The sequence below is a fragment of the Tamandua tetradactyla genome, chromosome 20 (genome assembly GCF_023851605.1).
Source record: "Tamandua tetradactyla isolate mTamTet1 chromosome 20, mTamTet1.pri, whole genome shotgun sequence".
NCBI lineage: Eukaryota > Metazoa > Chordata > Mammalia > Pilosa > Myrmecophagidae > Tamandua > Tamandua tetradactyla.
In genome coordinates, this window is record NC_135346.1 from 61,351,908 (window position 1) to 61,364,508 (window position 12,601).

A 12,601-nucleotide genomic window follows, 5' to 3' on the forward strand; every position below is an offset into this window, starting at 1 on the left:
TACTAAGTTTTAATGGGAGATTTTATAAGCAAATATAAAATAGTTGTTACTTAGAAAACTGACAAAAATATTAAGGAATTCAGTGAAACTGAGAACTCCTCATTATCTAGGTAAACAGTTGGCAAGTATCTGATGATTTTTTTTGAAGCCTTGGGAAATAAGTGGCACAAATAAAAGGGTTGGATGGTAAAAATCACAATTTATGCCCATACAGAGCTCTCTTTTCTCTGTCTCAAGACCTCATTTAAATGAACATATATACATTTTGTTTAATTACATAAAAGAAAGGGGAAACGCCCAATAAGGGAGAAGTAATACAACTGGTGTGAAATACAGAACTAAATTGAATTTGAATATAACTACATGGCTGGAGACGTTTTATCACCTCCATAGAGAGCACAGTTTTCCTGAGGTCCGTTTTTTCAGAGCCTCCTTCACTTCCTTGTTCCTTAAAGAGTAGATGATAGGATTTAAGGTGGGAGTCACCATGGTGTAGCAAAGGGAAATAAACTTGCCTCGGTCGTGGGTGTAAGTGTCAGTTGGCTGGAGATACATGTAGATGGTGCCATAAAAAATGACCACCACGACGAGGTGGGAGGAGCACGTGCTGCACGCTTTATGCCTTGCCTCCACTGACTGGAGCCTCAGCACAGCTTGAGTTATGAAGCCAGAGGAGATAAGAATGAGTCCTGGGGGGATTAGGAGGAACAGGATACTAACAACAAAGAGCACCAATTCATTGATGGCGGTGTCCACACAAGCCAGCTTGAGGAGAGCTGGTACTTCACAAATAAAATGATCCAGCCTGTGGTTGCCACAGAGCGGCAACTGCAAGGTGAAGGTAGCATGGATCAAAGAATTGGCCAAACCACTGAGCCAGCAGAAGGATGCTAGCTGCTGACATAGCCATGGGTTCATGACGACTACATAGTGTAAAGGTTTGCACACAGCAACATAGCGATCCAAGGCCATCACAGCCAAGAGGATACACTCTTGTAGAGCCCAGGGCTAAAGAAATATAGAGTTGGATCACACACCCTCCATAAGTGATGGTCTTCTCGGGTCCTCGCAGGTTAACTAGGGTCTGAGGGGCAAGGCTAGTGGTGAAGCAGAGGTCCAGGAAGGAGAGGTTACCAAGGAAAAAGTACATGGGGGTGTGGAGAGGAGGGTCGAGGTACAAGATGATGATGATGAAGTTTCCCACAAGGTTCAGGAGATAGAAGAAAAGGACAAATACAAAGAGGATAGCCTCCAGGAGAGGGTGGTCTGAGAAGCCAAGAAGGATGAAACCCACCAGGGAACTGTCATTGGCCCTTCCTATACTTCCAGCAGGGGGCATCACCTGCTAAGAGAAAAGGAAGAAGTTCAAAACAGTTTTTCTGAGAATCAAAAAATTTAAGAACTGAAAGGATTATAGCACTGACTTCTTCCACCAACTCGGTTTTTGGGTCACTAATGTGGTCCATATCTTTCAGTCTAATGTCTCTCCTTAGAAAATCATGAATAATTTCAACTCTGTTTTTTCTGGGAACTCATAATTAAAGTCAATCAAGGTGGATATTTGCATGCCTATGTAGAAATGTTCTATCATCTATTGCTGAAAATAAGTGCCCTTCAAAATGAAAAAGAAGAAACTACCATCTTCATGGTTTTTAACTGTGGACCAAAAGCAGGTACAGAGTTTACTATGTTCAGATTTGATCCTAGGCACAAACAAGGACAGGAAACCTTCCTCATGTTACCAGCACTACACACACACACACACACACACACACACACACACACACAGACTCTCTTTATGCGCTGCTTCAACAGGGATCAGTGATCATTGATCTAACAGTTTACTAGAGATACAAAGCAAAATTGAATAGTTACCTATTGAATAATTAAAACTTTAAAAGAAGAATTAAAAATGACATTCTAAGGCTGAACCAAAGTAAATACCTTTCAAATATGTTTTGCAAAATAACACAAGAAAGAAATTGCTTTGAAATGTGGAAACTGAGGAAGTTTTTATTGATGAAACTAAGCAAAGCCTTTTCAAATGGGTACTATCAGGATGCAATAGGATAGAAGATCATTTTTGACATGTGGGACATATTATGATAACTAGAAGAAAAGGAAAGATGTGTTTGAGGAAGCAAGATATATAATATAAACTCAACTTATAGCATACATATTGACTCAATGATTAACTGCCAAAAGTGAAAATTATTTTAAAAGTACATTTTGAATGTTGTTCAAACAAACTCTTTTTTCTTGGAGACACTATATTTTTCACATGTAAAACACTCAAAACATGAATGTCTGACATTTATAATATCATCAGATATACAGTTTACAACTACACAATTAAATATGGCAGCTCGCCATCATTCATAAATACAAACTTTTATTTGCACTTCATTAGCCTAGAAAGACCACAAGGCTTCTCAACACCACAACATTTAAGACACGCCAAGTTATTCAAATTCATAATTACTTATTTACCTTGATTAAACAAAACAGTGCTGTTTAATAAGAAATATACCAGAGATAGAGTTCACAAATTCATTACCAGACACCCTACCACCACCACCCCCCAAAAAAACTGAGCACAGACTAGGCTTACTCTGAACAAGATTTACCAGAGGGGGAGGTGCTATCATTGCAGAGGTACAGAATGTTAGGCAAATACCCGTTATGCTCTTTGATACAGTAAAATGCATCTCTTTAAAATTCCTTTAAACAGCATGTGTGCAGGCAGCAGCAGTTTTTAAAATAAATCTTCTATTACAGTTTCAAAATTTTCTTTATTGAATCTCTGTAGTTCTTACAAATATAGGGTAAGTCCTGTACATTAGGAAACCATGGTGATGACTCTGCAGTCTTAGACCAAGTCAAATTCAATCTCTCTAAACTACAATATTCTACCATTTCCTAACACTGATGATGTTAAATGATGGCTGGAAACGGATTTCAGTTTTGTGGCAGAAATAATCTAATACTTCAAAGATGCTACAGTAGTGGAGAAAACATCTTGTAAATAAAGAAAAAGCACTTTAAGGTAGCATTTTTCAAAAAGCCTGTAGTTTTACAAATTTTCTTTATAACAGTAAGCAAAGCACAAGTTCTCTCTTCTTACCAGAATAGCTTCTGTCCTCATACTATAATTAACAAAGACAATTAAATTATTTATGTCAAGAAACATTATAGCTTGAATGTCTCCTGTTCTTCGTATCAGAAGGTCTACATTTCCCAGTGTATGTGCACCAGACAGTGGGGTCAAGAATGAAATACAATAATTTTAAGGGAAATAAAGAATTTATAACCCAAACTTACCCCGGATTGCATATTTGTATATTTACAAGTGAATGTACAGCTCTCACTTGGATTACAAAGCGCAGAAGGAAATTGTGAAAATGATTGTAGTGCAAAATAGAGTTATTCCCTTCCTAGGAATCGTTTCCACTTTGTCTCCGAAGCAGCAAATCAACAGCATCAAACGCCGGGTCTTGGCGGAGGCAGTTCTGGAGGAATTTCTCTTCTGGACGTAAGAAGATATTATTGGACAACTTATTCCTTATAGTATCCAGAGGCATCTTTTTCAGAAATGTTATCCAGAAGCTTCAGAAATATTTCATCCACACTGGAGTTATCCTTGGCACTTGCTTCACAGACCCGCGCCCCTGTTACCAGCTGTGCAACTTCCACCCTGCTGCCTGGTGATCTCCGTGCGCTTCACGGTCCCACTGATCTCAAGCCACGAGAAGCTCTGCGTCCTCAGAGGCCGCGTCTCAGTCCTCGGCGTGGACCCGGGCAGATCGCCCGCTGGCTCCTTCTCGGTGGTCGCGCACGCTCCCGGGAGCCCCTCGGCGCCGCTGGGACAGGCTGGGGCGATGCTGCCGAGCCGCTCCCACCCGCCGCGTCCCAGATCCGCACCCGACTTTCCTTCCTCTTCGCGCCGCAGCTGTGGTTTTGAAGTCACAGCCCACGGCGTCTCGGTGAAGCCGCTTCGGGCTGGTTTCGTCCGCGCCGCAGAGCCGACGAGGAGAACCCGCGAGCTGGGGGTCCGCCAGCCGGGGCGGCGGCTTCCCCCCGCGGACCCGCGCCCCCCGCGCGCCTGGCCGCGCCGCGCCGGGAACCAGGTACCGGGCGGCTCCCGCGGGGCGCACAGCCCCGGCCCCGCTCCGCCCGCCGCCCGGCCGACCCCTGCGGGAGCGGCCCTCGGCTGCCGCCCCGCGCCCCTTTCGCCGCCGCCGCGGTCGCGAGAGGAGAGAGGGAAGCAGCCGCCCCGCAGCGCTGCAAGGCCGGGACGAGGAGGGGCAGGGCGGGCGGCGCAGGGCTTTGAAGTCGTTAATATTCATCCTAAAACAAAAACATACTCAACACAGCATCGTCATTGACAGAAAGTGTTATATTTTCCTTAGAAATAGAACATGTGTTTCAAAAAGAGCATTGATAAATCTTTTAAAACTCAACTTGCAACACGACAAAAAAAGAAAAATTTTAAGCAGAAATGACAAATATTCACTTGAAAGGGGAAGAACATTTGAAGTCAGCTGGTCATTAGAACTGGCCATTGGCTGTAGTGTGTGGATGGAGTCCTTGTCTTAATGAGAAGATTCAGAAAGGTGAGTTTTGAAGGTATGCTTAGAAAAAGTTATTTGGAGCCCAACCTTAGAGATCATTGAGTGAAATAAAGTTTTTGTCTTTGAAGTGAAGGCTGTGAAATATCACTACAGGCCTCTGAACAGAAAGGAGAGTGACATTTTCAAATACTATTTTGGAAACATCGATCCGGCAGTGCTTTACAATGGGTTGGGGAAGACACTGATGTCAAGGAGTTCAAATGTTGGGTATTTCAAAAGCTTTTCTGAAAACTTAATACATTGTAATGTAGGGCTATATAGGGTGAATAGACTGATATTGATCAAAAGTATAAAAATTAATTGAATAATGATATTTTACTGGAAAGGGAATATAATGAATTCTATTCTACACCTTCATATGAGAAAACTAGGAAAATATAAAACGACAGAATGTATTTCTCATTCTGAAACATTTTTGCCTGATTTACCAATTCTTCCCATTCAAAATTTGTTTCACCCTCACTTACAGAAGTATTAGCCAGAGGCATTCTCCTCTCTTGATTCTGAAACAATAGCATGGGATTTGAATAAACTGACTATGTCTAGTGCATATTTGTGTTCCCTGCAGAGCTGGGTGAGGTGTAATTCTTCCGTTAGGAAGTTGCATGAGATGTTTACGCAATGTCAGTTCATGCCAGCCTCAAAAGCCATCCTCTACCTTTTACACATTCGCACAGCCTGTTTGTCCCTAGAGGTGAGGATATGTGCACCAAACACGAAAAAATGAATAACAAATAGAAAAAAACATACGGCATCGATGCAAGTTCATAGAAGAAAATGATCACAACCACATTTAGGGAAGCAAACAGAAAGCTGAGCTTTCCAACACAGACTGGACTCAATAGCAGATAAGAAAGATATTTCAAGTAGAGGAAAACTGAGAAATACAGTTTCTCACACAATATGGGGATTTTCTTTGTGTTTTCTTAGGATAATAGTTAATAAGTTTGTATATTTGTGAAGGGAGAAGCAGTAAAGTTTCAAAACTCAAGAACTCTATAGTTCAGATAGTGAAAGGCTTTGAAAATCAGCCTAAGACTCAAGAAATATTGATGGTTTTTTAATATAATGGAATGTATGGTGCTCATATTTCACAACATATTTTCTGATTGTGTACAATGGATTGGTGAAAGAAAGAGAGAAGAAAGGAATCAAGGAGAGAGAGTAGTGAGGAAAGAAAGAAAGTGAAAGAGAAAGGGAAGGAAGGAAGAGAGAAAAGACAAAAGGCTATAGTAAGGATCAAAGATTGTAGTGAAGTTCATTCTCTTCGTCTCTAAGCCTCACACAGCTGCCAGTTATCTTTGTCTCTCAAATATGGTACTTTACTTTTAATGATTCCCAGTATTTACAAGAAAAATATGCACTATCTGCAAGGCGTTCAAGGCCCTCATTGTGCTGGTTTATGCCCTCCCCTACATCCACCCCCCTCCCCACATACCTGTGACCATTCCGAGGGTTTTCACTCCCCCTGCTTGTCCTTTCACCCAATCATCAGTCATTCCTTTTCTTAGGCTTCTTCCTATGACAAAGATATTCTCCTCCAGCTCCCATCGCGTGAAAAGCTTCTCCTCCCTTTTAAGGATGAGATGCTGGTCACTTACGCACCAATCCCTCCTTGACTCTGATTAGCAATCACATTCCCCACTCCCCACCCATATGGGATTTACCAAGTCTCATCCTGTGTCCATCCTTTATCCTAAATCTGCTTCTGTCATAGAAACTGCTAGGTGGTATTAACCTAAATTTTTATACTCGTATATTTCTACTAAATCATAGTCTTCACCTTAAAGTGAAGGCTCATGTTTTATTGATTTTATTATATGTAATTTGCATGAAATCAGATGCATAGGGAATGAGAAATGTTTGCTGAGTAAACAAATGCATTTTAGTTACCCTCTTTCCCATAACCAGACTCTTTCTTGGGTCTTTCTGAATAGGAGATATTGGGGAGAGAACTATGCTGCGTTTGCTTTTATGACACTCAACCCTTGCTCATTATTCAAACTACCTGCCTGTAGAAATCTTCGAAACAGGCTGAAAATTAAAAATCAGGTCCTATCTCAATTTGAAGAAATCCAATATAAAACTGATGTTTCTTCTGGCCTAGTCCATTTTCCAGATGTGCTGTTCCTTTGTGTCTATCCTGCCCTTTGGTGAAGTACAAGAGCTGTGGTTTAGATTTCTCAACATCGGCTCAGATCTGCTCAGAAGTGACCCACCTGAGCAGTGAAGGGCCTGATGTGACGCATAAGCGATTGTCCTCTGCAGTTCAGATTCTGATTTATGCCCACCCTCATCTTGCTGACCCCTATAAGCATCATTAAAATGTAATTACTTATCTCTGAGGAAACTAAAAGTTAGACCACAGGTTAACAGAGTCCATAGAGAATGATCCACTAGAAAACATTTTATTCTTAATATATTCCAACCTAATAATTCATCTTAGTGATATTTTACTTACACTATTTCTCCATTTGAGAGTCCAGAGTTCAAAGTCTTGCAATGACATACAGCTTGAGTTATATACCTTTATGGTAATTCTCCTAAGTAATTTTTTACAGAAGGCTGATAAAGCCTTGAATTGAGTGCTCCAGGATATACGCATCTAATTATGTATCTATTTATATATCTATCATATGTCTTCTGTGTATCTAGGTTTCTCTATCTATATATATATCTAGCTCTATTTATCTATCATCTTTTTTGTTCCTGTAAGATACTACTTAAATTTAAAATGACAATCAAATATACTGATTACATGTAAGACACTACCTTGCACTTATGAATAGTAACAAGAAATGTCACATCCCTATAATTGAGAGACCAAACATGAAGCCCTAAAGTTTAGCTTTCTCACCCAACATTTCATGTTACATTAATGGCAAAAAAAACCCAGTAGTGATAGAAAACTATAATGTTGCTACCTCAATAACTTATATAATTTCCTTCAAGGTACAAGTACACTCAAGTAAAAAGCTAAATCGAAATGGAGTCTTACTTACTACCAGGGCTATTTAAATGTCGGTATTTTCCACATCTTCAGGAATCACAGTATACAACATTTCCTTAGCTTTGTATTTTTGCAGCAAACCCGGTTCCAAACCCAGCAGGCAACTTAGCTTCAGACAAATGTCTGTTGGAGACTCAGATTTCTCACAGGAACAGAGCCTGAAGAAACTGCTTTAGTGGTAATGAGATTTGGGAGAGAGGGGAATCCCTTTATGACAAGTTCAGTGAAAAGCCATGGTTTATTTACATTTTCTCCGTCCTCTGGGATAATCCCCAGAAGGCAATTAGCAGAGGAAGTAACTAAATTCAAGGGAGTATCCACAGAGAAGGGATGTACATATTTCCCTATTGTGAAAATTTCCTTTCTTGATACAGTATCATTTTGGGGACTTCCTACTTCATAAAAGAAGACATCAGATGTCTCAACATAAAAAATAAGCAAACAGCTTGTCTGTGGTGGCTCCTTCTTCCTTCTCTCCAGTTACAGTATAGAAAATCTTTTCATCCCATTTAAAGCTAATCCCTTCATCTGTACTTTACATTACCTTCCCCATATAACTCCCTAAAACTAGCGACATCTTTATCTTTTAGTGCAAAGAAACTTCATAGTAAAATTGTCAGTAACGATGTCTAGATTTACTGTTTCTTTTGTAATCCTGTCCTTCTCTCCCATGCCTGTAAATGCTGGATTACTCAAGCGTCAGCCAGAGTCCTCATCACTATTTACTTTCTCTCTGAGCACATCTGCTAATCACTACATTTGTAGATTCCTCTAGTGAGGACCAGATACTCATATCCAGCTTTCAACCAGACATCTCCACTTGGAGATTCTTTGCAAATGCACTTTGTTCAAATCTAAGCCTGCTCTGCTTGATCACCATCAGTCCAATTTATGCAAACTTGAAACTTAGACCTTTGATGTAAGAACTTACATCTTTGATGTAACTGTCAATATGTTTATTTTTTATCCCTTCATATCTAGTCCCCCAAATTACGGATAACACCTAAGTATCTCTCAAATCTGTCCACATTGTATTAGCTCCCCAAGCTCCAAGGGTAGTTGCAAGTTTTAAGCTGAAAGATGTCTTACATTCTAATGCAATTATCTCATTAAATAAAAGGGTACATGTGTCCAAAGTAAGTACGGGGGTTTGTTCTAGGTATGAGAAATGTTAGGGCTCAGCTCAAACCCAAGACTTCTGAGTCTGGTGTTCTTCTCACTACATCAACATTGTTGAGATTTTGAAATAATTTATACTTTTAATATGTCTAAATTCTATCCCTCCTTCAATATCCAGGCCCTTATATTATCCCTATATTGATTTAGCCTTACTTAAACTCTCTCCACTCTAAAGACATAGCCTGCTTTTTGGTTTCAATATTGCCTTATATGAGATAGCCAGTGTGTTCATAGTATAATTGTTTGGGAATAAAAAGCATCATAGCACACTTTAAAAAATCTTCCTTCAGTTGTTTTGGCATTTGAAATGTTTAATAAATATGTGCTATAATAATTCATTGATTATAATCGATTGAATTTAATTGCTTCCTCAGAGTGTAACCTCTTCTTTTATGACAACATCCATCCGGGAGAACTGCGGAAGTAAGTTACCAACAACTCGGATGTCCAATTCATTTCTCAAAAGTTTGGCCTGACACCCGATGTGGGCAATCACTAATTCCAAGGATGGGAAGTTACTCAGCCACAGTCCCATGCCTGGTCAATGACAAGAGGGTCAGATTTGACGAATGAAAACATTAACTGTGGTCATATTTCTACAACACAATCCTACTTAACTACCCCGAGGACTTCCACCTCCTATTTTGTACTGTTCCAACTCCTTACCTGACACACATAGCCCTTCATTTTTGACCAATTCAGACAGTTTTCTATCTTCTCATTCGCCTCTAAATCTTTGTTTCTGCAACACTAGATTTTATTTTGTTTCTTCAATAGTTTCACACCTTTAAATTTATTTCGTACATGTAAACATGCTAATCTCTCTATATATCACTCTTAGAAACTCTTTTTCAGCTAGCTTAGACTTTCACATCCTTCAGATCTCTCTGGGACGTTTTCCTCTGCTTCTGATAAGTCATAAGTGGTAGGTCATTCCCTGACTGCTTTACTTTTTGTATGAAATGATCAACACACTGGTACATACAAGACCTTCCCACAATATTCTTTCTCATCTCACTAAACTGTTACTTTATCTTGATGTAAGTTTGAACCCAGTATTTTTGCCCACAATAGTCTGTAAAACCGCAAACTTGCTATAATTAGGCATTCAGACAAAATTTCCCAAAATTAACATGGAAAATTCTTCATTTTCAGAAAAGGAATGCTACATGAAAAGACAATTTAGAGTGAAACCATGAGAAATAATGATCAGAGTTTTATAGCAAGTAATGAAAGCTGTTTGATTTTTTTTTTTAACATGGGCAGGCACCAGGAATCGAACCTGGGTCTTTGGCATGGCAAGCGAGAATACTGCCACTGAGCCACCATTGCCCACCCACTGCTTGATTTTTAGCTGTAAAATAAAATTCAAAATGATGACAAAATGTTTTATACATAAACAAATAGTTTATACTAACAATAATAAATGTTATTAATTTCATGTGTTTGCAAGACAAAAAAATTCTACAGCTGTGATTTGCCTCAGGAAACATAATCCATTGTTAGGCAGTTAGAACAAGTTCATTGGTTCAACTGTACACACAACTATACAGTTAGAGAAGCAGGCTCCGTCCCTCCGGCTACGTTGTCCATCTTTTTTAATGCATGGCTTTTGTTCTCATGGTACCTCTGCACCTCCATGCATCTCTTCGGAGTTCTAAGTGGATGGAATAGAGGGTGAAATAAAAAATCTTTCGCTTCATGACAGTTTGTTCCAGGTGCAGCCATCCTAGCTACATCCAGCTCTGAATCCCTGGAAAGTATTAAGCTACCTCCACATCTAGAACTAAGGGAAAGCTGAAAGACTGAGACTACATTATTGGTAAATGAGCAAAGGACAGAACAAAGAACCTTATAAATGCCTTGAATGTTTGTATATTCATCTTAATCTTATAAAGGGTTTAGCCTTTAAAAGGATTCTCATAGTTGATACTTAAATAATACATTCTGAAGAAAAAGCACTGAAGCATAGATTGATTAAACATTTCAGTGTACGCTACAGCAAAGCCATAGCAAGACAGGACTAGAGGCATACATGCCATTGTATTTTATACAATGTTAAAAATTGAGAAAGGAGCTAACTAAAAGAAAATGGAATAAAATGGCCAAAGTGTGGTCCTACTGAAATGTTTTTATTACAGTAACACTTTAAGGAATTTTTTGATAGTCATGTAAAATTTACTCCCAGAATATTCCCTAGAAGTTTCTTAACAGCCCCTTTAAATTCTTTGTTCCTCAGAGTGTAAATGAGAGGGTTTAGCATTGGAGTCACCACAGTGTAGAAGAGGGAAACAAACTTTCCTTGGTCCTTGTATTTACTCTTGGACGGCTGCAGATAAATGAAGAGGATGGTTCCATAGAAGATGATGACCACCAGCAGGTGGGAAGAGCAAGTCTGAAATGCTTTCTGTCTCCCACTAGTTGACTTGATCCTCAAAACAGCCTGGGCAATGTAGCCATAGGAGACCAGGATGAATGAAACAGGCACTACGAGGAAGAGGATACTAGCCACAAAAAGCTCAGCCTCATTGAAAGTGGTGTCTATGCAAGACAATTTGATGAGTACGGGGACCTCACAGATGAAATGATCCACTTGGTGATGACCACAGAAGGGCAGCTGAAGGGTGAGAGTGGACTGTACCAGGGTGGTGGCCACACCACTGAGCCACGCCATGGAGGCCAGGGCCATGCAAAGACGGGGATGCATAAAAACAGTATAATGGAGAGGGCGGCAGACAGCAACATAGCGGTCATAAGACATCACTGCCAGCAAAACACACTCTGTGGAACCCAGTGCAAGGGAGACATAGAGTTGAACAACGCAGCCTCCATAGGTAATGGTTTTCATGGGATCCAACAAGTTTACCAATAGCTGAGGAATCACACTGCTGGTGAAGCATAGGTCGAGGAAGGAGAGATGAGAAAGGAAGAAGTACATTGGAGTGTGAAGTTTGGGTTCCAGATGAGATACCAGTACGATGATAGTGTTACCCAAAATGGTGAATAAATACAATACCAGGATGACTACAACTAGGGCCTTCTGTAATTGAGGATGATCGGAAAAGCCCAACAGGATGAAACTTGTCAGGCTGCTCTCATTGGTACTCCTCACCATGCCCACTTGCAAAGTAGTTTCCAGAATGCTAATGCATAGCTGAGGAAGATGGCATATTACACAAGGTCAAGTGAGTGGCAAAGTCACCCCTTATAAAAGCATCCTATGTTAAATGGGTATAAGTTTATGTTCTTAGATTAGTAATAGAGCTATTCATTTTCCTACCCATTTCACCAGTTAGTTGTCTTATAATGTGCTCCAAAGTAGAGTGGACATATTTTCAAACACCATCATCTGTGATAAGAAATACTTCAGTGGACTGCTTCTTTCCAACTCCACCAAATTTACCCATTTATATTAACATGTTTTTCTAGTTGGAACTCAGATAATTCCAACTAAGGACAGAAAGCTGAATTTTTAGGAAATCTTCTATTGGAAAAAGATTCCTCATCCCCAAGAATTGTGGAAGTTATTTCTAAGGTTACATGGTTGTAATCTATTTCAACAAAATGTTATGTGATTAACGTTAACTAAAAACCAGCTCCTGAGAGCCTATATAACATGATCACATGCATCTATTTACTGAAAGAGACAACATTTGGATCCATTTCTTCTGACTCCATGGCCTGATTGATTCTATACACTAGCCACCTTTCTTCTTTCTTCCCTTGGTGTTTGTTTGCTGATTTGCTTTTGGTTTTTGCTTGGTCTCTTTTTCAGAGACCA

The 12,601-nt window shown here is 39.8% G+C and overlaps 2 protein-coding genes across 2 annotated transcripts; both read right to left on the minus strand.

The window, feature by feature from the left end:
- Window positions 1-293: 293 nt before the first annotated feature.
- On the minus strand, window positions 294-1,339 carry LOC143664370 (olfactory receptor 2G3-like). Its single transcript, XM_077137999.1, is given in 2 exon segments — window positions 294-993; window positions 995-1,339. Coding segments are annotated over 2 exon segments (957 nt in total). The 3' UTR covers window positions 294-381.
- Window positions 1,340-10,987: 9,648 nt separating this feature from the next.
- LOC143664653 (olfactory receptor 2G2-like) lies at window positions 10,988-11,935 on the minus strand. The gene has a single exon (XM_077138117.1). The coding sequence runs from the start codon at window positions 11,933-11,935 to the stop codon at window positions 10,988-10,990; it is 948 nt and encodes a 315-aa protein (XP_076994232.1).
- Between the last annotated feature and the right edge of the window lie 666 nt (window positions 11,936-12,601).